General features: G+C 40.9%; 1 protein-coding gene across 11 annotated transcripts in view; it reads right to left on the bottom strand.

Moving 5' to 3' along the window:
- FGGY (FGGY carbohydrate kinase domain containing) overlaps nucleotides 1-27,036 on the bottom strand; it is a 128,366-nt gene that overhangs the window by 15,750 nt on the left and 85,580 nt on the right. For 10 of the 11 annotated variants that reach the window (XM_053985296.1, XM_053985290.1, XM_053985288.1 and 7 more), the window contains 5 exons: nucleotides 23,380-23,441; nucleotides 18,025-18,172; nucleotides 16,612-16,686; nucleotides 13,356-13,476; nucleotides 10,592-10,686 (listed from right to left, as the gene is read on the bottom strand). In XM_053985296.1, the coding sequence (XP_053841271.1) occupies nucleotides 10,592-10,686; nucleotides 13,356-13,476; nucleotides 16,612-16,686; nucleotides 18,025-18,172; nucleotides 23,380-23,441 (501 nt within the window). Of the gene's footprint in view, nucleotides 1-10,591; nucleotides 10,687-13,355; nucleotides 13,477-16,611; nucleotides 16,687-18,024; nucleotides 18,173-23,379; nucleotides 23,442-27,036 lie in introns of those variants that run through there. The other variant, XM_053985295.1, reaches the window with a different exon arrangement.

The raw sequence follows: 27,036 nt of genomic DNA, 5'->3' as shown, positions 1-27,036 counted from the left end.
GAAAGAATAAACATCAGAGTGGGTGCAAGGACAGGGAGATGGTGGCTATTGGGGATTTGGTGCTGAAAGAGAAAAGCCCCATTCCTATCTGTATTCCCTTTCCATGCCTGATTATCCTCTGGGATGAGCAGAACATCTATGTCCAGAAAGCCACACATTTGGCATTTTGTGTCTTATGGCAAATGTGCTGAATATCTACAGGGCCAAATTATACAAAGCAAATTAAAAAAAAGTGAATCTTGCTTAGTCTCCCTTTCATGCAATGCAAGAATCATCCCTTAGATGGGACTATTGCAAAATTAAATGACCTTGCAACCACAACCAGTAAATAATGAGTAATGTGCTTGTATGCTCAAAGCTTTTATGCCAACCAGTCCAGGAACGTGAGGAGAGCTCATCACAAAAAGGCCCCATTTATCAGAAGGGCTTCACACAGCTTAGCATCTTTAGGGCCATTACTCACCTCCCACACCTAAGCTAAGTGCCAGCTCCCAACCTAGAGCCTTACACACATCCCATTTATCTGCTGGAAGACACATGAGCTGCCTCCCTCAGTCTGGTCTAAAGATACAGCATCCAATACCTAAACTACATAAAGTAAACAGAAATGGGTGATTTCACAACAACATATAGAAAACCATTAGTCTGGGAAAATCAGGCAAAATTTAATTCTTACCAGACATTTTGAAAGCAAAAGGAGTCTGCAGGCTGCAAGGGTCAGCAGTATTTTGCTGAATACATCCAAGGTGTTCGTGCTACAGGCCTGGCAATGAAGGCACCTTTCAAAGGTGATGTGTTATCATCATCCACCCCATGGTTTTGGGAAGGAGAGGTTGGGATGGACAATGGTACAGCCCTCCCATATATGCCTGTCACGCAGAGACTCTTCAAAGGAAAAACTATTGATTAGAAGTTGGTTTATTTTCCAGAGCATTCTCCTTTGAGGGGTCCCCTGTGCTTCCCAAGCTCCCAAAGAAGTGACATGGTCTGATCTAACTATCCCTCATTACTGAGGAGTGCATTGCCACATCACTTTTCTCTGTTCCTTACCCAAAAACTGTGCTCCCCCCAGAGCTCCCACACCCACACTCCTCCCTAAAACCTCTACCTGGCAAAGGACTCTCTGGAAGCTGCGTGGCGAACGGCAGCTGACAGCAGGTGCTCACACAAACAGGCCCTGCATGGGTCAGGAGGTATTTCTGTACTGAGGGTTAGTGATGCTCAGAGGAATGCAGCTCCCAGGAATGCTACACATTGAGAACATGCCCCATAAATCATTCCTAAGACAACAACCCAACTCGCTTTTGCTGTGCACTTATAAGGCACAGCAAGAAATGGGCACAGCAGTTCTCCCTGTTTGTGCTCTTCCAATGTTTTCAAGCCTCATCTGGAGGGATATCTTTGTGCAAAAATCTGCAAGTCAGGCTTTTCCATGCCCACTTGGTGGTCAGCCTTTCTGCCTTTATTTCCCTCAAGAGTGACAATTATGGTCTTGCTACTCATTACGTGGACACGTGTCCCAGTAAAAACAAAACAGAGCCACAAAGGAATTTCATATGGATTCTCTATATCCCACTGCCCCACTTCAAAATGTGCCACAGAAATTTTAAGCACAGGACATGTAAAAAGTTGTATCAAAACAAGAAAGAAAGGGTTGGGAATGGTTGTTATATGTTTGTATCTAAGAAACCAAGGAAACAAGAACATACGATTGAACAAAGAAAAGAGAATGAGAAGTGGATTCCAATCCTGAGGAAAGACAACACCTTAAAAAAGCAGCTGCTTTCTAATAGATGTTATGGGATCTCTCCTTCACCATTTCAGATCCGTGATTATATGAAAGGGAATAAAGAAAAATGTCTTTACTGTTAACCACAACAAAATGTATTGGACACTCTCAGATAGTAAACAGTCTTGTTAAACTATATCTAGAGAGAAAATGTTAAGAAATAAACCCCTCTAGACATCTTCAGGAGCAAGGATAACGTAGCATATGTAAAACATGAAACTTCTTCAAATAAAGGGTAGCAAAAGTATGTCCTAGTGGTCTGAACTAGTGGCACCAAATCCCACAACTAAAGTGATCATAATGTCCTTCACAACCTTCAGTGTGAAAGACATTCAAGCATTTCAGACAGTGCTGTGACTCCACATGCTCGTGCTTGGCCACAGAACAGTCTGATCCCTGTGCTGACATAGCAAGAGTGCAAATCCCAGATGGAAAATTAATCTCACAATGTAGCCAGATTGAGTTTCCAATTCTCCAGTGCCTAACTTGAAGGTTGTTCTGCTCAGCTACTGAAGAGGTGAGGGCAGAGAGACTTTAACTTGTTTGACATCCCAAACATCATTTAAGCAAGACACGCTCTGAAAAGGACCTTCTTGGCTACTGACAGTTACAAAAGATCCATGGTACCCTCCTTTGTCCTCATCCTTCTATAAAATATTGCTATCACACTTTTCCCTGCTTAAATGGCCCGGACAGAAGGGGAGTCCAAGGTCCAAATGACTTCAGCTGTGTCTCTGAGTACATGGATAAAATCGGTCCTTAAAATAGAAAGGGGAAGGATCACAGTACACTTTTAAGAAAGTATCTATCTACTACAAAGACACATTTATGGTTTCCTCATATTTATGGTTTTCCTCAAGAAAAGACAGGGTCAGCAAGCTGGAAAAACTGTAAGGTTGTGATATTATTAAACTTCTACAAGCTGATTTTAATCTTATTCTTCTTGAAAAAAAAATCAACTAATTGTACATCTCCTTAGACAAACTCCACTGTGGTCATTTCATGGTTTGTTAAAAAAATATACAGCAGCAGAAGCTGCACTATTCCAGGCAGCATTTTTTCTCCTGCTTGCCAGGTCCTGGGCTTAGTGACAGATGAGAAAAACACCATTGGTTTAATAAGAGTCTCAACTTGTGCAGATTAACAAAACACTACATCTTATTCTTTGCCAGCATCAGCTGATGTGAGTTTTTAAAAAGCTGAAAGACACGACAATGTAAATGTTGATTCTACAGACAGAGGAGGTTATAGTCACGTACATGTGGTTGTTTCTAACACAGTAATTCAGGGTGTGAAAGATCCAGAACTCAGGAGAAGTCAGTGGAGCTCTGCCACTGTGCAAAGCCAGCTACACTTTCAGCATAAAGACAGATTAAATAGATTTCTTTTGTCATGCTTCCCTCCAAGAGGTCTTCATTACCTTTTGAGTCCATCCTCATAAATGTGAAAAATAGGTAATAAAATCTTTATCACCAGTCTCAGCCAGAACTAATAAACAGGGAAGTCACATTGATATCCCAACACATGGTGCCCCATCTCCTTCCACCAATGCCCAAATGAAAGGCCAGGTTTTATTTCATTACTGTGATATTTCATGCTTATTTCTGCTTTCAGAGCAACAGCAAGGCCACATCCCTAAGTACTGGACTGCTGAGGTTGCTGCCTCCGGTGTTAGAAGTGCCAAACACTCAGCTCCTGTAATGGGCAGTTCTGTTATAGCTGATATATCACACGGACTCACTGCAGCTGCCTTTCCCTGTCATTAAAGAGTTACTGAGAAATTCCAAATCTGAACATTTGTGTACTGTGTGACATTTCAAATGCAGCATGCTGAGCTTCCACAAAAAGGACAGCACTTAACAAAAGACACGGCCTTTGTATCCCACTACCTGTAGCATCCACAACTTGTTCCTGAAGGAGCAACAACACAAACCAACTGCAAGAGCTCTAATCACCTTTATCATCTCAAGATGTGTCATCTCCCAGTGAACTGTGTCAGATTCCTTTCTGGGCTCTGATTCAGTAAAGTACTTCAGCACATGGGCAGTCCTGCCTGTCTCCAGCTGAGCTTCTTGCCTACTTGAAAGTCAGATGATGCACCCCAGTGCTTGACTGGACGGGGGTACTGGAGTAAAGTGGTGTCACTCCTCTGCAATCCTGGAGCAACACTGATTTACATTAACTGGGAATGCTGCATTAGGATTGTGGACTAAGATCATCTGTCACTGCAGCAGCTATGTGACCTGCTATGACAAACTTTGACATTTACTTAGACAAGTTTTTACCTGTAATAATTTCAAGTGATATAAACCAACCACAAATCATCTGCTGTGACAATGAACTAAACACTACTGCACAGCATGTACTGATCTGATAATACATCAAATGTATGACAACATATAGCACTAGACACTGCACTCCCCCAAGAACATTTCACAGCAACAGAATTATTTCTCTCCACTCCAGTATAAAAGGCAGCCAGCAGGATGATATCAAATGATGGCAGCTCTGCTTCTCATAAAAGGACCTTGGGGACTGCAAGGAGATTTGTGTATCTGCACTTCAGCAGCACAGCAATGTGGAAATGTTAAAGTTAGTAAAGCAAACAGACCTCAAATGAGAAGGGCAACAGATGTCAACCAGTATCACATGTCAGTAAACAGCAACAAGGCAGAGGGTACTTTTCTAAGCACTTTTGTGAAAGCATCGTGCAAGCCGCTACAGCCACATCTCAGCTGTGTGATCTCTACAGGGTGGTGTTTGTGTGTGTGATTTAACTCCCACCAAGAGAGGAACTCCAGCCACATGGAAATGCTGTCCACTGGAGTCAGCTGAAAGAAAGTATAAAGGTTTCTACGTATTTGTTGTGGCTTGGAAAGTGAAAAAAAGTCACACTCTCAAACTGATTGAAAGCTTATTCTGTGCTTGGCAGAGACAAACCAGCATTTATATTCCTCAGCTTTAATGCAGAAGGATCATCCTTGGGGCAAAAGAGTAGTAGTGATTCATCTGCTTTTTACCCTCACTGCAGAAACTTCTGACAGTAAGGCTAAAATGTGCTAACTAAAAAGGCACTCTTTGTACCATAAACACCAGGCCACAAGGAACTGGACAGTGGCCATCAAATCACTGCCTTTTCATTTCTCTCTCTCATCTATATTTCTCTCAAGATTTCTGGTAAGGAGGCAGCTGACTCTATACAAAAGCCAGAGGCATTGCCAGTATCCCAGTGGTTTCATGCATGCCATATTGAATCTAACTTTATTACACAAGGGAAAAAAACCCCCACTCTCAACTAGGGAAAGCCATATTTCAGTGTCAAAACACCAAGGAAAGGGGTAAAGGGATGGAGTTCTACTGCCAAGTCACTGCCCTGAACCCAGGCTTGGTTAGATGTAAATATTCTCCACAGCCATTGAACATTTTACATAAAATAGTTTGGTTCTCAAAGTCTCTTTGAAGAAGAGGCCACACCAACCAATGCCCACCTAGGAGAGCAAGAGCTTTTTACTTTGTGCCCAAGGATGGTCTCCACTAAACCTTGGGCTAAACTCTACATGAGCAGATTTGGAGTTCTTGAAGAAAAGGAAGGCAAGGTCATAGCACCTTAACACACTCCGTGTGTACATCATGGTGCCTAAGAAAAACCATCTCCTTCCTCTGCCTTTCCAAAATCCTCTGATTAAGGGAATGGGAGAAGGAACCCAACATGGCAGGAAGGCCTTTGCTAAAAGGTGCATTAATTAGGTAAGGCAAGCCAACAAAATGATTAATTTGCTGTTCTCCTTCAATATTATGTTTACACAAGTTGATTATAGCACTTAATTACTAATTCACCCTGCTCAAAAACAAGAGTGCTTTAAATTTTTAATGAGATGAGGGAAGGCAGCATTCCTGAATTCAACAGGGAGAAGTCATTTTATTTCCTCTTTTGATTTCCCAAGTTATTACCATTTCTAAGGAAAAACTTATCCTTTCCCTGATCTTCCACTCAGTCCTTGCTTTTGAAAATATGGAAATCATGGGACGCTTGCATGAATTTCAATCCATGGCCTGACAGGTGATGCTTTGGAAGAGGAATAGAGGATCAGATCATCAACTGCAGCACGTCCACTGAAACAAATTGAACAAAATTACACCAGAAACGGCCTGATCCAGAAATGGAAATGGCCTAACCCCCTCCAGTTCTGTCAGCACAAAAGTTGAATATGTCCCAGTACTATTTATGGGTGTTCTTATGAAAATGTTGTGTCTTCCCCATTGCCAGTTGGTCCATTACCAAGGTTGTGGACTAATTGTACTCGGGAACTTCTTTACATTCATGACTGTCTGAAACACTTTAATTGTTACAAGGCAAACACTCCGTGTATCCTATGTTCTTCCTGGCTGATCTTTATAAAACTTGTGCTGTCTGTGGGGTTTGTTATTTGATTTTTCCCTCTGTGTTCTACCACCCAACATCATCTTGAGCCACCTGAGAGGAGATGTCCATCAAATGAAGCAAAACCCAGCAGTGCACAAACAAAACTCTTCCAGGTTCTGTTAGTACAGAGTTGTGAGTGAATTATTTCCCTGCACCACCTTAACTTCAACTCCCACCTGCAATACAGTCCAGGGGACCATGAGCCCCATGGCTCCTGGGGCTGTTTCCAGGGCTGCAGACTGGACCCAAGGGGTTCTTCATCTGCTCAGCTGCTAAACAATTCAGCTAATCCACATGAGATAATTACCTAACACCTCTTCCTATAGAATCCAGCTCATTTTCATGCACCTATAACCTGCTTTATAGAAACAATAAAAAAGCATTTCCCTGTCTTTTTGCAGGATATACCATCAACTTGCTTAACAACCAAAATGAACAAAGGAAAGACTAAACCTCCCTTAAAAGTGAATTTGGTATGTGAAAAATCTTGTAGTCATATAGATTCCAAATTCTAGCTCGGTGTTTCATGCCAAAAATATTCACAGAAAGCTGATTACAGAATTACCAACAAAATGCACTCTAGAAAATCAGAGTTTCTTCCCTCCCATGCTGGTCAGTAACAATGCCCCACGTGAATGCAACATATCCAAAATAAATCTGATAATCTGGTTCCATACAGGTAATTTTATTAATTGCTTTAATACGCAATTAAGGAATAGTCAGTGGGCTGCAGGGTTTTATAAGGCAGTAATCCTGTTCCCTGGTGTACAGCTTTATTCCAAAGAGTGGGCTATCAAAAAAAAAAAAAAAATTAGCTGGATGACTGCCAAATCAAACAGCACCTTCTTCCCATTTTCAATTACGTACGAGTGAGGCAGAGTAACGAGGATATACTGGAAACTTTGACATTTATTTATTGAACATTTTTACTGAGAAGGAATTGCTGGCTGGCTAAACCGGAAACTATATTTTTACTACAGAAACAATCCCACAGAAAAGCAGGATCCTGCTGCTCAGTATGAAAGGAATGGCTAGAACCAATAAAGTGACCCACCTAAGCCAGCAATGTTAAGGTTATTTCATTCAATAGGGCACATATTTCAAAAGTCCAAACCCCAAAAATACAGTCTATTTCAAAAATCTTTATGTTACACTTTTACACAGCACTGTCTGCTGGGGGCCAGACAGGCTGTGTTAGAGCTCCTACAAAACCACTCAGAGAAAAAGTGTGCAGCATTTGTAGGGACAAATTAAAAGATAAACCAAGAAGAAAGTCAGAGGATTTTCTCCCCTTTCTGGAGTTTCTAGAGACTAAATAACCAAGAGATGAAATGGGGAAGAACTCACCACACTGTGTGGGTTTTTTTTTTCTTTTTGGATAGACCAATTGTTTTACCACAGAGGAGAAAAATGCAGGGAGAGTAATGAAGAGGAAAATAGGGAAGTCAACATTCTTTGAAGCAACAACATATGGTGACCAGGCCTGAGAGATGGAGGTTATAAATCTTCCCTTGATAGAATTACCTAAAGATGAAATTGCAGCTTCAAGGGGTTTGAACTTTTCAATCCACACTAGGAGCTTGCAAATTAACCTGTTTGGTCACAGCTTTTGCATTAACCTTCATTTCCAAGGCTTCTCTGTAAAGGCTCAGTATATTGAGAATTTTGGTGCTAAAACAGATGCGGTCAGTAGAAAGCATGAAAAACTTTGCACAAATCACTTGAAATACGAAGAAAAAGATGTGAAAATTAAGAATTAGAACAAAATGCTGAATTGTTCAAAGAGCTGCAGTATGGGAAGGGAGAAGAGACAGGAGGCGTGTTGCTGCATGTTCCTTTGTGAGAATAAACTTATTTAGGGATACCAAAGGATAAAGCTCTTTAGTGTTCCAGCCACCATGACCCACTGCCCAAGACAGGTCAGGGTGAGGCTCCTGCTGTCCTGTGTGGGGTGGGTGCATCAACAGCCACGTGTGGTGAGTGACTGCCTGTCCTTGGAAAAACCATCCTCTGTAGCAGCTGCTTCCCCATGTGCAAACCCCAGTGATGGGGCACCACAGGACCAAGCACCAGCACTGTGCAGGAGGATGAGAGTACAGCAACACCACAGCCACAGACCCACGCCAGGAAATACCACCCAATTCCAACACCTTTCTTACCTGTGCAGCAAAATAAAGCCTAACTCTGATTACTCCATAAGGTTACCACAGATTTGGCTCTTCCCTAGGTGACCTTGTCCTTCCTCTGCTGAAAAGGATGTCCTGGGAGATTTTGAGGCTCTTGCCTTTGTGTTCTAAGTGAGGCAGATGCTCTGACCTGGCTGCCTCATGCCTCAAACACCTACAGGATGCACATTCCATCAAATTCAGCATCCCTGGTGGGCAGCAGCCAGAGCTCTTGTCAGCAGAGCATGGTAAAGATGGACTAAGATTAGCAGAAGTGATTTGGAGGGATCCAGATTTGGGTGCTATTTCCAAGCTGTCCTAATACTGCTTGAGTTTTAGAAAGCAGAGAACAGCCAACCCATAAAAACCAGGGAGCTTTTAAACATTTTGATTCTGACATTGAGTGGAAATGCCCAAAAATTGTTCTGAGAAATGTGACCAGTAACTGGGGAAAATACTGTAAAAAATCCCCTTCAAAAAACCATAGACATAAGGAGAGAGGTTATTGCAAAAAACCCACAGCTCTCTCCTTTACTATTACACTGAGCAAACAAAGAGCTTTGGAAAGCACAGTAATTAAGCACAAACCATCTATTAGAGGAGAGGTAATAACCTGTATTTGCAAAGCCTACAAAGATGCTGAATGTTTGCAGCAGCACCTCTAAGAAATGGTTGCTTTGGAAGATGTGTTACAAAAATAAATGTCAGAGAGGTTATTGAACTGCAGTAGTAGATACACATTTACACTTCCCTGACCCTAAAATAAATGTATTCAATTTCTCCTTTGTGATCCCATGTAGCTAAATTATTTTAAAAATATTCATATCTGTTCTGACATTACTGGATATTCTTCTGTATTATTTTTATATATAAGGGCAGGGTTAAAAACTAAAGGTAAATGGACACACAAAAATAGTATAAAACACAGCACAGAAAACTTCACAGCATTAGATTTTTTCCAATGCTGATAAAAACAGATTTAATAAAATCAGTTTTGGGATGTTCAGTTATTGTACAGTAGTGGCTTGGAATGAAATATGTGTTTGAAGGCAGAAGATTAACAGAAGAGCAAGAATTAAATACCAAGACCTGTCACCAAAAGTTGCTACTGAAACTACATTTATCAAAATAAGGCTTCTTTACAAGCACTAGAATTATTACACACAGATATATATGTTGCACTGTGTATTTGCTGCAAAGGGATTCCTTTTAATGGAAACATTCTTAAGAAAGGAAACTGCTCTTTGTGCTAACCTACACAGCACTGTAGAATATTCCCATTTGGAGAAGAGCCAAGCACAGCCCAGCTCCTCTCAGCCTATGCTGAGCTGTTTATTGATTCCAGTGGAACTGCACCAATTTAACCAGGTCAAGGAGCTGACCTCCCTATTCACAAAATATGTCCAGATAAGCTTTTGTGCAAAATTTCATCTACAAATATCTGTCCCTGATGTTATAAAGCAAAATGCAACAAATGTATTAGGGACCATCCTGATAAATAATTTTGTCCAACTGCATTTTGCTGTTCAGTGTCCTTATACAGCACGAGGAGAGGACATGGCTAATGGGATTGCCAGGTGGGAAAATAGGCATGGTTTGGGACAGTCAGACCCTTCTTTGGGTTTCTGGTGCCACTGTTGTTTGTATAAATGCAGCTTAGCCATGCTTTGACTGATCCACTGAAAATAAAAGCCTCACTGCTACTTTTTCAGCTGTTAATGGACTGAAATAGCATGAAGGAACATGCAGTTCCATCCTCATTATGAACTCTGCATTCACTGGGGGCAAGACAAGAGCTAAGATGTGTTATTTTTTACTGCATAAATAATGCTATGTTGCTTCTTATGTTTAACATTCCTCAATCTGAAGGAAGGAAAGTAGGACAAATGTAACTGAGATGAAAGTATGACCTTCCTGCAGGATCAGAGCCTTGCCAAATTCCCTCTTTTGTCTGTAAAATTATATGGGCTAACTTCACACACAGCAGCTTCTATGCATGTCCCCATAGTCCAAAGGCAAATGAATCCTTAACACACCTAAATAATATCTGGAGTTAAACAGAGGGTGGAGAGAAAGTGATGCTGGATCTTGTCTGGCTGTGCAGAAGGGACGAACTTTTCCACTTGGATTAAGGAGTGTGCATGGTGTCAGAAGTCAAGGTGTAAGCCACATCAAAACTGAACAAAAAATGACATAAAATCAGGTGCTGCATACCTGGATAGATGCAAAATCCCCAGAAGCACAAGCTCCAAGAATAGCAGCACCCACCAAAACAGACTCCACTTCTTTGGACAGCACAACAGGCTTGCCTGCAGAGGGAAGAGCCAGGCCTCTGTTAGGGAACACAGCAGCACCAGCAGCTCCACAAATAATTAAAACCCAAAAAGACAAACAAAAAAAAATCAAAAAGGGCTTGAAAACCATTATTTAAAACCCCATTCAGAGCTACATCCTGCTGCAGGTTAATGTAAATCTCCCTGCTCTGTGGTTCCAGGCTCCAAGGAAAGTGCAGCATTTAAATAAAATTATTTTAGCAAAATATTAATGCAGAAGCATTATAAATAATATTATAATATAATATTAATAAAGCACACAAAAAACACCCCCCCACCCCGATCTTTGACACTGGCTATTTATCTCATACAAAGGGCTTGGTATAAACCTGTTACCCACACCCTCCAAACCCACGTGCCCATTAAAAGTTGACCTGGAGGGGAAAACAAGGCGGTGTCCTTTTTGTTTCTTTTGCAACAAACAAAAAAAGACTGTTTGTGTTTGGTTTTGAACATACAGCCATGAAAGCCAGCCTGGTTTTGCTGGAAGACATGAAAATATGAGTAGTAAACTTTCTCAAGCTATGTATGAAATAATAAAAGAAATCTTGTCTTCCAAATTGTGCAAGATACTCAAAAACAAAATTAAAACACTGGAAAAACAAGCAAACAATATATATTCTAAAGAATATTATTCTATTCTATATATTCTATATCTATTCTAAAGAAGATAAATTCTATAGAATTAAATATATTAGTGTTTCATCACCCATGGGTACTATCAAGAACATACTTTCCCTTGGTTTATGCAGAAGTTTCTAAGACCTGTTTTACTAGTGCAAAGAAAAGCAGGAAAGGGCTAAAAAACCAAACAAAAATTAGCCTGCTTTCTTAATTCCCCAGAAAAATCTAAACCAAGAGCATGAATCTAAATACTTTTCTAGCTGCACTTCAGATGCTTATCCTCACTAAGCTGAAAAATTTAATATTCCTGCAGTTTTTGGCATGTGTCTCCATTTCCAGTGCTGAGATAATGTCGTTCAGTGGATGATGATGCAAACACAGGGGTGGGAGCAGGGATTCCTGCTCAGAACAGTCTCTACCATATTATGCCCCAAAAAATGCTGCTCCTGAGAGCCAGCTGTAAGATTAGAAGGAGCTGAAATTTGGGAGAAGTCCTAAAATCAGCCATGAACAACTTCTATAGAGGAAAAAGGCAGAATGCACACTTTGCAAAATGATAAATAAAATTATTAATATAAAAAAGCAAATTCACCTCACACCAGGCATTCGGTTACTTGATGCAAAACTTGCCCTGTCACCTGAGCATTCCTGCAGTTCAGCTGAAGCACAGCTCAGGACTTGGGTCAGCTTGGAACAGCAAATCTAAAGCTCAAGCTCAGAGCTCCGTGGCTCTCTGCCAGGCGTCAGTGAGCAATTTTCAGCGTGCTCTAAAATTTACTGCCCATTTCCCGCATCCTCAGAATGAATACGGAATTCTTACCAGGCAAACAAAAAGATCAAGATACTTTTTAAGTGGCCTGTGGAATTATCTATTGGATGTCTGCATGGCTGAGTCATGGGCATTTGTCGCTAACAATAATATATTCAGATTTTTTTCTTTTCAGGAAAGAATGGGGGATTGATCCTGGAATGTTAGTTATTTTATCTGATAGGCTCTAATGAGTTCAACATAACCAAGAGCATTTCAGTCAGATGAACTCTGACATCCCTTGTCAGTCACTGATTTTACAAATGGGGGAGAACTCCAGACTGCAAAAAGGCCTTTTTGTACTGAATTGTACTTGGCCATTAGTTACAGTCAAAGAACTTGTGATTAGATTTTAATCAGAATACCTTTTCACAGATCTTTTCTTTTACACATGGTGACCCAGCAGCCCAACTCTACATGTAGCTGAAATTCACCTAAAATATGTGAGTTTTTGAAGGAAAGGCACGGACTTAACATCGTTTTTCACAAAGCATCACTTTGACTACAATATATTTTGTGAATTTTAAGGTCAATAGGCATTATGTTTTTTGCTTGTCCATCAGGGTTATAAAGTGTGGTTTGATGTTTGAAGTTTGATGTCAGATCTGCAGATCAAACTCCCCAAATTTGGGCCTTAAACTTCATTTATGACAGCTTAACTGATCTTAATTTGAAATAAACCCACAACACGCATCACTCAGTGTTTCTCTAAAGTCCTTTACACTAAATTTTGTTATTTTTTTCCACGTTTTTTGAAGTATATTCAACTGACTCACAGGTGTGCAGAGATGTCCAACACACACAGGCTGAAGGGAGACCAAAAACACCATGGAGTGAAACACCATGGAGTTCTTCTTGTAGTGAAACTCATACCCAGGGCCTTCCACCCACCAGGAATTCTACAAAACCAGGTGCAACACCTTGCAGGAGCAAGGATCCAGACCCTGTCCCCTAAACCACATCAGTGCCACGGGCATGGAAACAATCCAGGAAAGAATTGTTCTATAGAATGGATGTGATGCCCAGCATGAGCAGGAAGTGTCACAAGTCAAATAGGATGAAGCCAACAGAAGGAACATTTCATTGCACACTGTTTTGGCCATGCAGCAAAATACAGCTCCATATAAAGTCTTTATTCTTCCAAAGACAAAGTACTCAGACACCTAAAAAAAAAAATATTTCCACTCCTTTCCATGCCCTTCCCCAAGCTCACCAGTAATGTCAGCATGCATCTGCACAAAGAGAGGGTTCTTGCTCAGCCCACCACACAGGAACAGCGTGGTGATCTCATGTCCTGCAGCCTGCATCGCCTCCAAAATATGTCTTGTTCCTAACTTCAAAAAGGGGGGAAAAAACAGAACCAGATGAGCACAGGAGAGCAGCCAGGAACACAACCACACCTGCATGGCAAAGACATTCCCACCAGAACCTTCTCTCTACTTTGTACAACAGCATCTGAAAATCCAGCTCTGTAAAGAGGTTTCAATTCTGAAGCCAAATAGCAAAACAGAACAAAAAGAGAACAGCAAATAAAAAACTGTTTTCTGTCTTTTCAGCAAAAAGGAAAACCTGAAGAATTTTGTATTGGCTTAACTATTTCTCTTGGCCTTTGCCCTATGCAAAATGAAATGTTCCACTTCATGGCTGGATTAATTGAAACATCTCAAATGCAGGTATACTTTAAACTTTTCACTTACAGTCTCCATTCTGAGAAACTCAAATCAGAATGGCAAAAGCAAATGTTTTGCCATTTTCAAAAAAAAAAAAAACTTTTTTCTTTTTGTTTGCTTTGCTTCCCTCCTCACTGAAGTCAACTTCCTCCCTATTCCCCTCTTGCAAGAATATTTTCCATTTCTTTTACAAACTCTTTGACCAAATATAATTCCTAGCTCTTTATAATACCATGGAAGTTAAGCTTGAGGCTCTGATTTGACAAAATGCCAAATTCAAGGCAAAATGTTGCCCAGGCTGACTCTTGGTAGGCACATTCCCTACAAAACACAATCTGGTCAGAGCTTTCATAAACTGTTATTTGAGTTTTCTTTAGACCATGCTGCAGTTTATTAAGAGGGCTGCAGCTAAAACAAACCCCTCTTCAAATAAAAAAAAGCTACCGAAAATTGAACTTGCAGGGTCCCACCAGGCCGCAGATGTCCACAGTGAATGCCCAGCACTATTCTGGACAGGCCTTCAAATGTATTTTGATTTTTAGACAAGCAGCTCAGAGGAACCTGAGCAGCCCCAGCCCCAGCTGACTAAATCCATCGCTTCCCTATTGACACAGAGCGCTGATCTCCAAATTGCACAGCCACGATTTTAATTATGGAAAAATCAACTGCTCCAAAAGGAGTCTGCCTGCTCAGAACAGGCTGGACAGCCACAATTACATCTCTGATCATGTTCTCATCTGGCCAACTGTTGCATTGCATTTTGCAGTGAATAGTTAAAAGGAGATTCCCTTTCACTGCTTCTGAAATTCAAATTTATTAACAACTTCTCTCACAACATACACATGTCAAAGACCCTGAGAAAGAACATGCTGTGAAAATTATTTTGTGTTTACCTGCCTGGAAAATTGTATTCACACAGCAATTTAAATTAAAGCCAGACTTATTTCACTATGGGTGGGGGGGAGCTAATTTAATCCTGGGTTGGAGAAAATGCAAATTGAGGGGCTTCAAATGCAAATTTTATATAAAAAGGAAAAAGCATCTCCTGCTGAAAAGAAAACTAGAGATTAACATTCTGTGGGCAGGCCTACACTTTGTACAAGATTTTTACATAGGTTTAAAGTTTATCTTGCATCCATTGAAGACAGCTAATGGTCCAGGATTACTACAACTGTTTCCTTCAAATAAAGGTGAATTTCCTTCAATAAAAGTGAAGCTAAAATTGGCAGTGAATGTTTAATTTCCTAGGTATCCCATCAGCAATTAGTAAATATATAGAGTCAAAACCAACGTTCTCTGTCTACTTTTTAGTTACTGTTTCAATAATGTTTTGGGGGAAAAATAATTTCCCTTAACTTACAGTGAAAAGAAAATTACAATATGTCCTTTTTATATTAAATCACCTCAATCAGCTCTCCAAAAGGTATGCAGCTGCTGAGTTTACTGCTCACGACAGTATTTGTGTTTTACACAAAGTTTGAGCTGTATCATATAATGAGATAATAGGTGACTTTCCCAGGATTTCCAGCAGAGAAGGTTTCCACTTCGTTAGCACGAGATAATCACAGGGCACCTGTTCCAGACTGGGAAGTTCCTTTCAGGGGCAGGATCAGTCCCTGGCATTGTTGAACCTCTCCTCCACATTCTTCTTTCAATGGTGGGATTATACTGAAGCATCAGGTATAACCCAGCTACATTCATCTGCAAAAGGCTCCGAACTCACAACAATGAATCCCAGGCTGGGGTTAAGTTCTCCTTATTTGCTGAAGAGGGAGGGTTAACACATAAGATGAACAAGTCCCAGTAAATTTACAGCAGCCGCCCACCCTCTCCATCCCAGATGGCTGACCCAGCCTAGAAAAGTTGTTGTGAACCAGGAGAGGAGCTTGGAAGTTTTCCAACTGAACATAGTTTTGTCAGGAAAACTCCCCAATTCATCAGCCTGTTCATGTTTTGCAAAAAACACCTCAAGTTCAACAAATTAAAAAAAAAAAAAAAAAACGGACAGAAAGGATGTTAAAGGAATGTGGATTTCAGTCACCAGAGGGCTGGGGACAGCACGTCCCACTGGAAACACCCTGGGCCAGGCTTTCCAAACCACTTCTGTGAGCCAGGGTTTCACCTCAAAACAGAACTTCTCGTGAACTGGAAATCCTGGGTTCAAGCAAAAATCAGGGCAGAGAGAAAAGCATTCCAATAAATTCCCCATTCCTGCTGCTGGCAAACACGAGGGACATTTCCCAGCCTCCCTGCCCTGCCTGCCCAGCCACAGCCACAGGCTGGGACTGCTCCCCTTGGGCCAGCAACACAGGGGGGAAGATGTGCCCTGGTGGGTCTGAACCACAGCCCTGGCACAGAGCTCTGCCTCACCCAGCGGGCAGGGAGGGCAAATCCAGGGATTTGGGAACAATCTGCAGCTGAGGCTTTTCAGGGCAGCACAGAGCCCTTTGTACAATTGCCAGAGCTTTTCTCCCCCTCTCTCAGCCTCCCAAAGGACAGCTGGGATGTTAACACTGCTCCTTGTGCTGTCAGCCTCCTCCCTCACATCTGCACCAGAGGCAAAAGCTCCACGTACAGAATTGCCATAAGGACAGGATTTTTTAGGGAAACATCTTCCCCCACAGTCTGCTGATTATCCTCCAGTTGGGAGTGGTCACCAGTATGGGTGAACAGTATCTTGCTCCTTTAAGAAGCCCATTAAATGAATTCATGTATTATTAGAAATCTGGTTAGCAGAAGGGAATGATCAGTCTGCACAGAACAATTCATTTCTTCTTTTATGCACTAAAAATGTCTTACAGCAATGGCTTGGATCGTGGCCAGGTAGATAAGGGCAAGTTCATCCAGACCCCGAGACAATGTTAGTCCAACAACCTGTGCAAAGATCAAAAAGAAGATGTAAAAATCCAGCCAAAGTAAAACTCTATTATTCTCTATGGCTTCTTGTTGTAACAAGTTTTAAGTGCTAATTCCAAGCCTTACTCCTGTGAGCTGTACACATAATGTTATGTTAAACATGTTATTCCTGATCTGGGGAAGAGCCACATAAATTATCCTTGCCCTTGTGAAGAAATAAAGAACAAACAGCATATTGTATGGGATTAGAGATAGATTAACTCTGACAGTTTTATGTTATGACTCAGATATTGCTCGTGAATGTATTTAATGTAATAATATGAAAATGCTATTACATAAAAATAACTTTTTAAAAGCATTTCTCCCCCCCCCCCCAAGCACCCTAACACTGAAACACAATTAATAATTAAATACTATATCTTAACCTCCTTTACTCTGACATAAATCAATACTGCACTGTAGTTACTCTGGATTAGTATCAGGCAAGACCTGAACGCAGACAGAATTGTGACAGAAAAATTTAGTTGCTATTACCAGTATTTGCATACAGCCATCATACCAAGGAAATTCTGATTTTGCTGCAGCATGTAATTCTGTCATAAAATAATGAAGGTATTATTAGGATCCAAAAATACATAGGCCCTTTTTTTTTAATCTTCCCCTCATTTGTGGCACAAAACATGCAGTAGTGCTTATGCCTTTCCTATCTCATTGTTAAATACAGCAGATTTTGGTGCTGGTGAGCAGCTTTAGAGGCTCACTTCAAGGACAATTTGCCATTTTGAAGGAGATATTTGCATTAATCACCAGGTATTTTGATATAATCAAATTAGACTCTTATGATACCTTTCTGTTACAGTTCTGCACAGCCCTGGCTTGTGAGTGAGCTGATTTACCACTGTAAATTCAAGGAAGAGGAACACCCAGACTCTGAAAGATGGGCTGAAAAGCTGTTTAAATCAACCACCTATGGTCAGAATATTTCATTCCTTTCCCAGACAGGTTTACCCAAATTTCTCTTGAAATTCATTGCAACAAACTGTAAGATTTGGTCCACAGGTGAGATAACAACAGCAAGAGCTGTGAAATGTGATTCCCAGGAAAGATACCTGCACACACACAACATTCCTCAAGTTTTTAGAAAATTAATGTGGCTGTAGTGATATCTCAAGTACAATGATCTCTGGTTTTCTACTGAAACATCAGCAATGCAGCAAGAAACCCAAATCCTTTGGGATAGTGTAAATAGCTAAGGAGGAGTACACTCAAAATTGAAGAAAAGCTCCTTCCAAACTGCTTTTTTTTTTTTTTTTTTACCCTGTATTGACCTTTTTGCAAAGACAGGCTGTTTCTTACCATGCCCTTTAGTGTCAGATCTGTTAAGGGAGATCTGTTACCATGGAAATCTGGCCAAACATGTAAATCAACAGTGAGGAAACCCACAGGCAAAGATTTCTTAATCAGATCCAGGTGACTGTTCAAGTATGTATATATACTGTGAGCACTGCAAGAAAAACAAGTTGGGAAAAGAGGGGGGAGGTTATTCCTCAAACATAAAACATTTGTACCACCACCAAATGCAGAAACCCCACCAAAGCACAGCAAAAGCCCACTGCCTGCCAAGGCCATGGTGCTGCAGGGATATCTCTGTGCATGTGGGCTCAACAGGCCATCAGAATTCCTTAATTTCCTAATTTCCTGGGATGAGGGGAGATAATGTGACCTTGAGCTTGTCCACTGACTCCTAAGAATCCCCAGAGCTGTTTGATATTTGGGGGCTGTTGCTGCTCCTCTCCCACAGCTGAGAGGGAGGAGTAAGGAGGATTCCAGACAGAAATGAAAACCAAGTTCCTTTGCAAATGTTTAAAAATTTCTCTGATTAATCAATAGTGCTGGATGTACAGCTTTCCTTTTTTAAACCATAATTATTTCAGTGTGTGTTATGATTAAAATGCAGCACTATGGGTGGAGGAGAGAAAGTGAGTGGCTGCTATTTTAGGGAGGAGCCCAACATGGGCCTAAATATGATTGTATCTAAGTTCAGATGCTACACCCAACCTCACAATATCCAACAGACTTTTTTCCTGGACTTAAGACTAATGGTGAATTCTTCAGTGCCTTGGCTTGCAATGACTCTAGTGACATTCCATTTAAAAAATGTTGCAATTACACTCAGAATATTTTTTTCAAACACTCATCCTATCACAAACAAACCCATATATATTTTCCATCTCCTTGGAAAAATCCAAGCGGGGCATTTAACTCTAGACATGTGGGTCAATAATAGCATCTAACCCTAATTACAATTGATTAGTCATTGTCTCATCCACTGCAGACCCAAACAGTGATATTCATTTAGCCTCTACATGTATATTCAATCATGCACTAATGAGATCCCTAAGGGAATTTGGCATATGCTTTACTAGTTTGACTTCTGACCCACTACCAGCTGTATATTTATACTTTGCATTCAACCATTCAGCTGCATGTTTTTTCAATTATACCTTACCATGTGTACACTATCAGAGGATATCATTCAAAATGAAGTACACTTGGAAGACATTAAAATAACTAATTTACATCATTATTCACGTCCTTTAAATGTGCTTTATGTGTCTTCCTGGACCCAAATTATGATAATTTGGAGGTCACCATAATTTCTTTCCTTTTCTTGTAAAAGTGGCCCTGTTTTCTCCATCCCTAAAGACTCCACTACAAGCAGTACATGCTAAGGATAAAGTAGTTTTAATTCCAGTCTCAATCATGGCCTGACTGTTGGGAAAGATAAAAAAGGAAAGCTTCACTCAACCACCAGACATCCCAGCCTCTCTCTCCTCTCCATCCTGGTTGATTGCTCTCACAAGGATTAGCCATTTGTGCAGCTCTGTCAGAACACAAGGACTGAACAAAAGGAGGCTGAAGTTGAGCCAAATATGCTTAAGATCCACATAACCTTGGATCCATAACCATTTTTTCCCCACACCTTTTCACATTTTATATTTTTCCTAAATATAGATAAGGGTTCAAGGCACTACATTTGGACTGAGTGACCAGCAAAATCCCTCAAACACCTGCCAGAGCCTCTTCTACCACCTTTGTGTTTAACACAGTATAACACCATCACCTCCTGGAGCTTTTTCTACTCAGTTCTCTGTGAAAGTATCAGTGGCAGCTGCCTCTGACCTGCAGAGCTGAGCATGAGCTGTTGCCATGAAAAAGGAACTGTGCTGAAAGTGCAGAATAAGAAATCAATGCAAGGCTGCCCAGAGCTGTGTTCATACGTGGGACACAACTTCAGAAAGCAACCAGAGGTTGGTATTTAATCTGAAAGATGCCAGCAGGTATCTTTCAGGGGAAAAAAATCCAATTTTTTTTTTATTTCTAAATTTAAAAAAAAAGGTTCTAAACCATCTAGAGACACAGAGAACTGCCAAATATGATTATTATATTCTCCTAGAAACATGCCAGAATTGCTGGTGGATGTTGTGTGTGTAACTTCAATGCTTTCTTTTCAGGAGACATCTCTTTAGATGGGGAAATGGCACTGAGAACTATAGGAAAGGGAATTCTGTCCTAAAACATCACTTCACCAAGTGCCAAAGTACATTCAAGCTTTGCTGCCAGTTAGAAACTTTCCTTCCCTGTCAGATTAGAAATGGTCATTCTAGAAAACAGAATTATTTAAACTTTAAAGCAAAAAGGATCATCATATTTCTTTTAATTTCCTACTCTAATCTACCTGTACAGGATTTAAAAGAGCAGTGATGACTAAATGTCAGACACACACAATATGTAGGATGAAGAGCAAAAGTGATACATCACAGCAATTTCTGCAATTTGCTGAATTGCCTGAAAAACCCCCAGTTTTGGTGCTCACACATTGTGCCCATCAGATAGACCAAATGCTAAATTTAAATTGTCCAGAAAATCCTCGTGTAATTCAACCCTCTCCACTTCCAGTAAAAGAAGGGTAAAAAAGAACCCAGGAATAGGACTGGGAGGGTTGCACAAGCCTGGCCTTCAGCAGCAGTGGTCAGAGCTGCTTGTCTGAGCCTCTCACGCCCTCCCAAGCCACCACAAATCTCTGCACCGGTGCTAAAACAGCTGGAAATCTGCTCTGGTGGGGGCAAAGGAGAGTTTGCACAGGGAAACTCCCGAGATCAGCTGCTCAGCAGGGACCTGCCATTCCAAACCTGCCTCTTAGCAGCATCAGGAGAAAGGGAGGACAGGTTTGGGGAGGCAGAAGGAGGTGAGAGCAGGCAAGCAAGAGGCATGGATTTATGATCTCTGATGTTCTTTATTTAATGATCCAGACATGCATGTGCTTAACCCTTCACTGCACCCAGCATGGGAAGTAAAGGCAATATGGAATTGCACACCAAAGTATGGAATTCTCATTTGGTTTCCCCTCCATGGCTATTTGCAATGGCTGAACAGATTCAAATTCCTCCAGCCACACAGAGAATATCTTTAAACATAATAAACCAAATTCTCTGATCTGTTCTGCTGAGAATTCCAGTGAAATAATTTATCATCACCAATAATCCTCCTAAACAAGATACCACATTTGAAGGGAGACTACAAGAAAGATGAAGAGAGACAATTACAAGGGCCAGGAGTGACAGGACAAGGGGGAATGGTTTCATGGTGCCAGAGAGCAGAGTTAGATTGGATATTGGGAAGGAATTGTTCCCTAGGAGGGTGGGAGGCCCTGGCACAGGGTGCCCAGAGAAGCTGTTGCTGCCCCTGGATACCTGGAAGTGTTCAAGGCCAGGTTGGACAGAGCTTGGAGCAGCCTGGGGTAGTGGAAGGTGTTCCTGGCCATGGAAGGGGTGGGACTGGGTGGGCTGTAAGGTCCCTCCTCAGTCACACAGTTCTGTGATTCTGGGATTATTTCTGTTCTGTGTATATGATTTAATGTAGGTAAACACATAATCCAGAGTTTTGGCCAACAGCAGCTGCTACTTGTACCCAGGATAAGGCTGAAGTTTGAAAAAATAGAAAAGGAAAAAAAATAGAAAGAAAAAAAAAATAAGAAGAAAACAAGTTCAAATTTCAAAGTTCCTGATTTTTGTTCATTCAAATGAAATTCTTGAAATTTAACAAATATTTGCGAAGGACAGGGAGACAGAAGATTAGAGAATTAAAATGAGACTTGTTTAGTAAATTTATAGCAATACCAATCTTTCATTAGGAGAGTGATACCTGGAAAGCATTACAAAAATACCATTGAGCAAATTAACTTAATAAAATATTTTCACTAATTTTATAAAATATTACAACTCTTACTATCAGTGCTATTCTCCACCATGCAGGAGACTCAGGAGACTCAAATCCAAGGTTATGACACCATACCCTTGGATAATATGGAGCTCTACTGCCAATATTCTGTGTTTAGAGTCCTGATCACATCACAATCTCAGTTTTTGCACTGTGGCATTGTTTGTGGTCTGTCAGTTCAGTATCAGACCCAGCAGACACAAGTATGCTACTCCATAGGCATTTTTCCAACACAAAGAAAAAAATGGTTTATCCTGGCATTACAGACTAAACTGTTTGTCTTATGCTCGTGCTTCAAATTGGGGCACTGGGAAAATGGCCTGGAAGCCAGAATTTTGAAAAAGACCCAGTTCAATCTTTATTCCAAACATACACAGATGCATTTATTTCCTGATTTCCTTTTCCAGAGAACAACAAAGAGAATTCTAGGAAGCATGAATCTGTTTCATATTGAATGAAGTCCAATACATTTCTGGGAATCCTGGTCAAGTTCTTAACAAACAAGTAAGGCAGTGGGCCCTGCAAGGCAAGGAAGGGTCATCCAGAGAAACCAGGTAGAGCTTTATCTCCCCAGGGCAGACTGGAAAGAACTCTGTAACAGCAACGTGCCTAATCCATCTATCAGGACTGGCCCTGCCTCTCAGACCAGAGGGAGAAACTGAAGGGAAAATGCCAAGTTTGCTGGGTTTTTTTCTTTAATCTAAGGAGGAAAAAGACATTTAAGAGAATCACATTTTCATCCAACGTGCCCAACTGTTCAGCTAAGACCTCTCTGGGAGTGATGTGAACCATCTCAGAATGAATCCAGGCCAAAAAAGCTTGAGCAAGTCCAGGCCTGACAGAAGTGTCTGAACCATCTTTATCACTTCTAAAACAGAACAAGCTCAAATTCCACATCACACACAGCCTCTTGTTCAAGGTATCCTGGAGTTACCTCCAAGTCACCCCTCCATTTAAAGTTTTGTTTGAAAATTCATCCTATGTTTCTCTGTTCTATTTGTGCTGCCAAGCAGGAGTTTCTCATATGGTGGCTACACCTTCCTTTAGATGACTGTTTCAAAAATACTGAATAATATATTCCTAATTAAGCTACAGCCCATCCTAGGAGCTTAATTATTTCACCTACAAATTAAGACATATTGTTAGCCCAAGGCATGGAGGTCTGCTGAACAGGGCTGGTGCTACAGAATCCAGAAATACCTTGGGCTGGATAGAAAAGCAAAATGTTAAGATGATTACTTAGATATGCCAAAGGTATCTGAGAGGAGTTTAAACCTTACATTTATGAGCAATCACCTGGAAAGTCTTTGTAAATACTTCCAGCCCACTATCAGACTGTTAATTCCCCTGAGTGAGAATGAGGACACTGCTGGGAATACAGTGTGCATGAGTCTGTAAGGCAGGTAAGTGATAAAGGAATAAAACAGTGACCTGGCTGCAGCCTTTGCCTCTAATTCTGGGAAGGCGACGTGGCCTCGCACCACATGATCGATCTGAAAAAGAGAAAAGCAACATTTTGAGGATGATTACATCTTGAAAATTCAACCCTGGAAAAGAGAAAGGCAGTGTTACAGCTCTAAAAGAGAGAAGAGAGCCTCTAAATTACTCATGAAGTGTTAAATCCTAGTCCTAGCGAAGCCAATGGCAATACTCCCACTGAAATTCAGGATCTGGCATATAAACAGTGAGAAAAACAACCAACCTTGCACCAAACTCAGGCCAAATGCTAAGCATGCAGCTCCTCAGTCAGGAGAGTAAGGTGAAAGAATGACTTTCTTCCTGTCCAACACCCCCTGCATGTCCTCTAGTCTGTCCCATTCTGCATGGATATCCTCGTTGGAATTCTACCAGAAGTATCTTCTTGGCCCAAATCCCTACATCATCTTTCTCTATCACACTGTTATGATAAAACACAAGGTGTGTTGTCATCCTGATAGATGCTTCATGCATTCATTGCAGGAAGCAAAATGTATACCCTGAGAAGCAATTATTGCTATAAAAGAAGATCAATATAAGCTCTGTCTTATGGTGAATTTATAAATCAGCTTGTCCTTTCTCTCCAGAGTGGTTACCATTACTCACAAAACAAAGTATCAGGTAGAATAATATGGGCTTTTAAGGCAATAATTCAGCAGGTTTTGTGGCCTGTTGATAATATCCCATCAGAGGTGACAGTAAAAGCTAAGGAGGCAAAACTACAGCTACTCAAGAGCACTGAGTATATTTGGCAGTACTTACTGACAGCAAATCACATTGGTATTTAATCTTAACAGCATGAGTCTAGTCCTGAACCACATAATGAAGCATGCATATGTGAACACAGCAAAGAAAATAATGCATGTCTGTTCTCCCTGAGATCATCACCAAAAACAGAGGTCAGATGTGTGCATGCCCCAGAAACACAGCTCAGGCCCAAATTCTGCAATCCTGCAGAATGTCTTCAGAACACAGGGACAGCTCATAAATTCAGAAATAAATCTATAAATAAGCATCATATATAGGTGTGTGTTCTGAAAACATTGTTACACAGAACTGTTACAGCAGTTACGAAGTTTGCCCTTAATTCAAGCCATGGCCACATGAGGGATGCATCTAGAAACCCTTTTCTGTTATTTTTTATTTCACAGTTTGTAATGATGTCATGCCATCCTTTGTGCAATATATTTCTTCTTATAAATTTTGAAAATATAGTGTAAAACCCCATTGAATATACAACTAAACAAGAATTTGCAGATCAAGGGACTTCTTAATTCTTCATTTGGACTCTATCTAAAACAGTTTTCAAAATCCAACTGACTTCTTTTGCAGCTGTATCCCAAAAAAAAATTAGAGTTTTTTAAAGGGAACAGCTTTACTTTTAAGAAGTTTGATCAGATTGTTCAAATTTTATGGAAATAATTCACCTTGGGGTGTTAATCAAGGAACGGAAAGAGTCCCTAAAACTGTCCTTTTATTTGGTTTGTTTTCAGAAAACTTTAGGAGTGAGAAAGCAGGAGCTTTGAAATGACAGATAATAAATGCAATGTACCCTGCACAGTGCACATGTGTCTCCATGGCTCCCTATGTGTCTTCTGTTCACACCACCTCAAGAAAACCACATGGGATATCCCAAGAGTGTTTTAATGAGACACTTTCCCTAATATTCCTAACAGTACTTCAAGCTGACTTTTGCTGTGGGTCCTAACAAGACTATTCATTTTTCCCAGTAATTGCTTTAATGATTCAGGAACACCTTGTTCTCTGGTGCAAGAAAGGAAAGGATTTTTAAAATCATCTTTTTCAAATGCCTTAACTCTCATTGTACATTTTAAGTGTGGAACCTCTGTGAGCCAGCCAAGAAAAACTACTGACTGCCTGTATCCTGTCTGGAACTTAGATAAGTGTATTTACCTGTTCAGAATTAAGCACACAGAAACTTCCTTCTCAAAAGTGTTCTTGCAAAGCAACACACAAGATCCGCTATTTTCCTTGAAAAATGGTAGAGCTATGAGCATACATTTATTATTTTATATGGACATTATTTAGTTTTATGTCTGGTTGTAGCAGTTATTTGAAAAATGGAACACTTTTTGGTCCTAGCCCAATCTTTACCTGAAAAATTGAAAGCACATTCCACCTGCTGCAAAAGCAGTTTTTAGCCACAAGGCTAAGGAGGGGCTGGAGGTGGGGTGGGAAGCCAGGCTGCAGGAGGAGGAATGACTGTGCCACTGCAGCTGTGACACAGAGGAATGTCAGGTTGGTGTGGCCAAGGAGAGAGCACAGGAGGGATCCCCAGTCACAGCTCAGCCTGGGGTGTGTCTGGGTTTCCCAATCCAGGAGGATTTCTGCTTCTCATTCAGTGACTGTTCCATATGGAATGTTTAAATGCCCCAGTGCATTTCCTGGCCATGGACTCCCATCTCCAGGCTTTTAAAGAGATGGGTGGTGCTGAGTCAGGAGTGATTACAGCTGCAGTTTGTGACAGATAAACCCACCTGCACTTGGGGCTTTCCAGGGACACCCACAGGCCTGGGGCTGTCTCCTGCAGCCTCTCCAGAGGCCCCTGCAGCTCAGTCCTCAGGGCAGCCAGGGTTTCCACAGGTTGGGCAAGGTGACACTGATGCCTCAGGTTTTAGCATTTATATTTTTCAGATTCTGTACTGCTTTAGTGTGTAAGTGTAGACTTCATAGTAAAGGATGGCAAGCTCTCTTCACTGAGCAGGGAGACAAAAAAATTCCTTCTCTAGCTGAGGACCAAGGACAAATGATCCAAATCTCAGGCCCAGGAGCACAAACAACGTGGGCTGGAGAGAGAAAAACAAGCAGGATGGGACTGCATGGGCTAAAGCTGTAACTGGACAATTAACTCCAATATGCAAATGAAGCAGAACTTGTAAAAGTGAGAGACTCCATGACCAGTTGTGTATTTTGTGACCATTTTGGCCCATCTTGGGTGCAGCCCTGGCTGGGCTCTTGTGCTGCCCAAGGTGGATCCATTGAGGCCTCCTAATAAATCCCTGCTTTATTCTTTAGCTCTGTCCAGCCCCTGTTCTAGGCCAGCCTTCACAAGGCATCAACACAAGGAGATCCAGAAGCCCCAGGGTTAAGCAGTCAAGGACTTGCTGACTTGCTTTTGGACTGAAGCCTAAATACTGTTGTGTACATGCAGCCTTTCTTTAAATTTGATATATTTTATTTCAGACTGCCTTCCTGTAAATACAAAAATTCATTTTTTGTGAACTCTGCTTAGCTCTAATTTTTATTGGTAAATTAAATTAACCTAATACTGTTAGATTCTTTGTATTCAGGGAAACAATGAAGGTGATGGAATAATATGTTACTGTATTACTGTTCTGTCCCTATAGCTTTCATTTATGCCCATCAGTGAACACAACTGATCTATATAATACAATATGTATCATTTTCTTCACCTCAGAGTCTGTTTCAGCCTCCTGCTAAAGCAAAGAATGAAGCCAATTTGCCTGTAAGATAATTACAATAATCATCACCACCACCATAAAAGGAAGACATGCCCTGTAAATAATTCCCTATCTCTATGCAAATTAGCATTACATAACAGACATAACACTCATCTAATTGTTAATTGCT

The sequence above is a fragment of the Vidua macroura genome, chromosome 9 (assembly GCF_024509145.1).
Source record: "Vidua macroura isolate BioBank_ID:100142 chromosome 9, ASM2450914v1, whole genome shotgun sequence".
Lineage (NCBI taxonomy): Eukaryota > Metazoa > Chordata > Aves > Passeriformes > Viduidae > Vidua > Vidua macroura.
The sequence above is the reverse complement of the archived record's forward strand: the minus strand, read 5'-3'. Positions and strand labels throughout refer to the sequence as shown.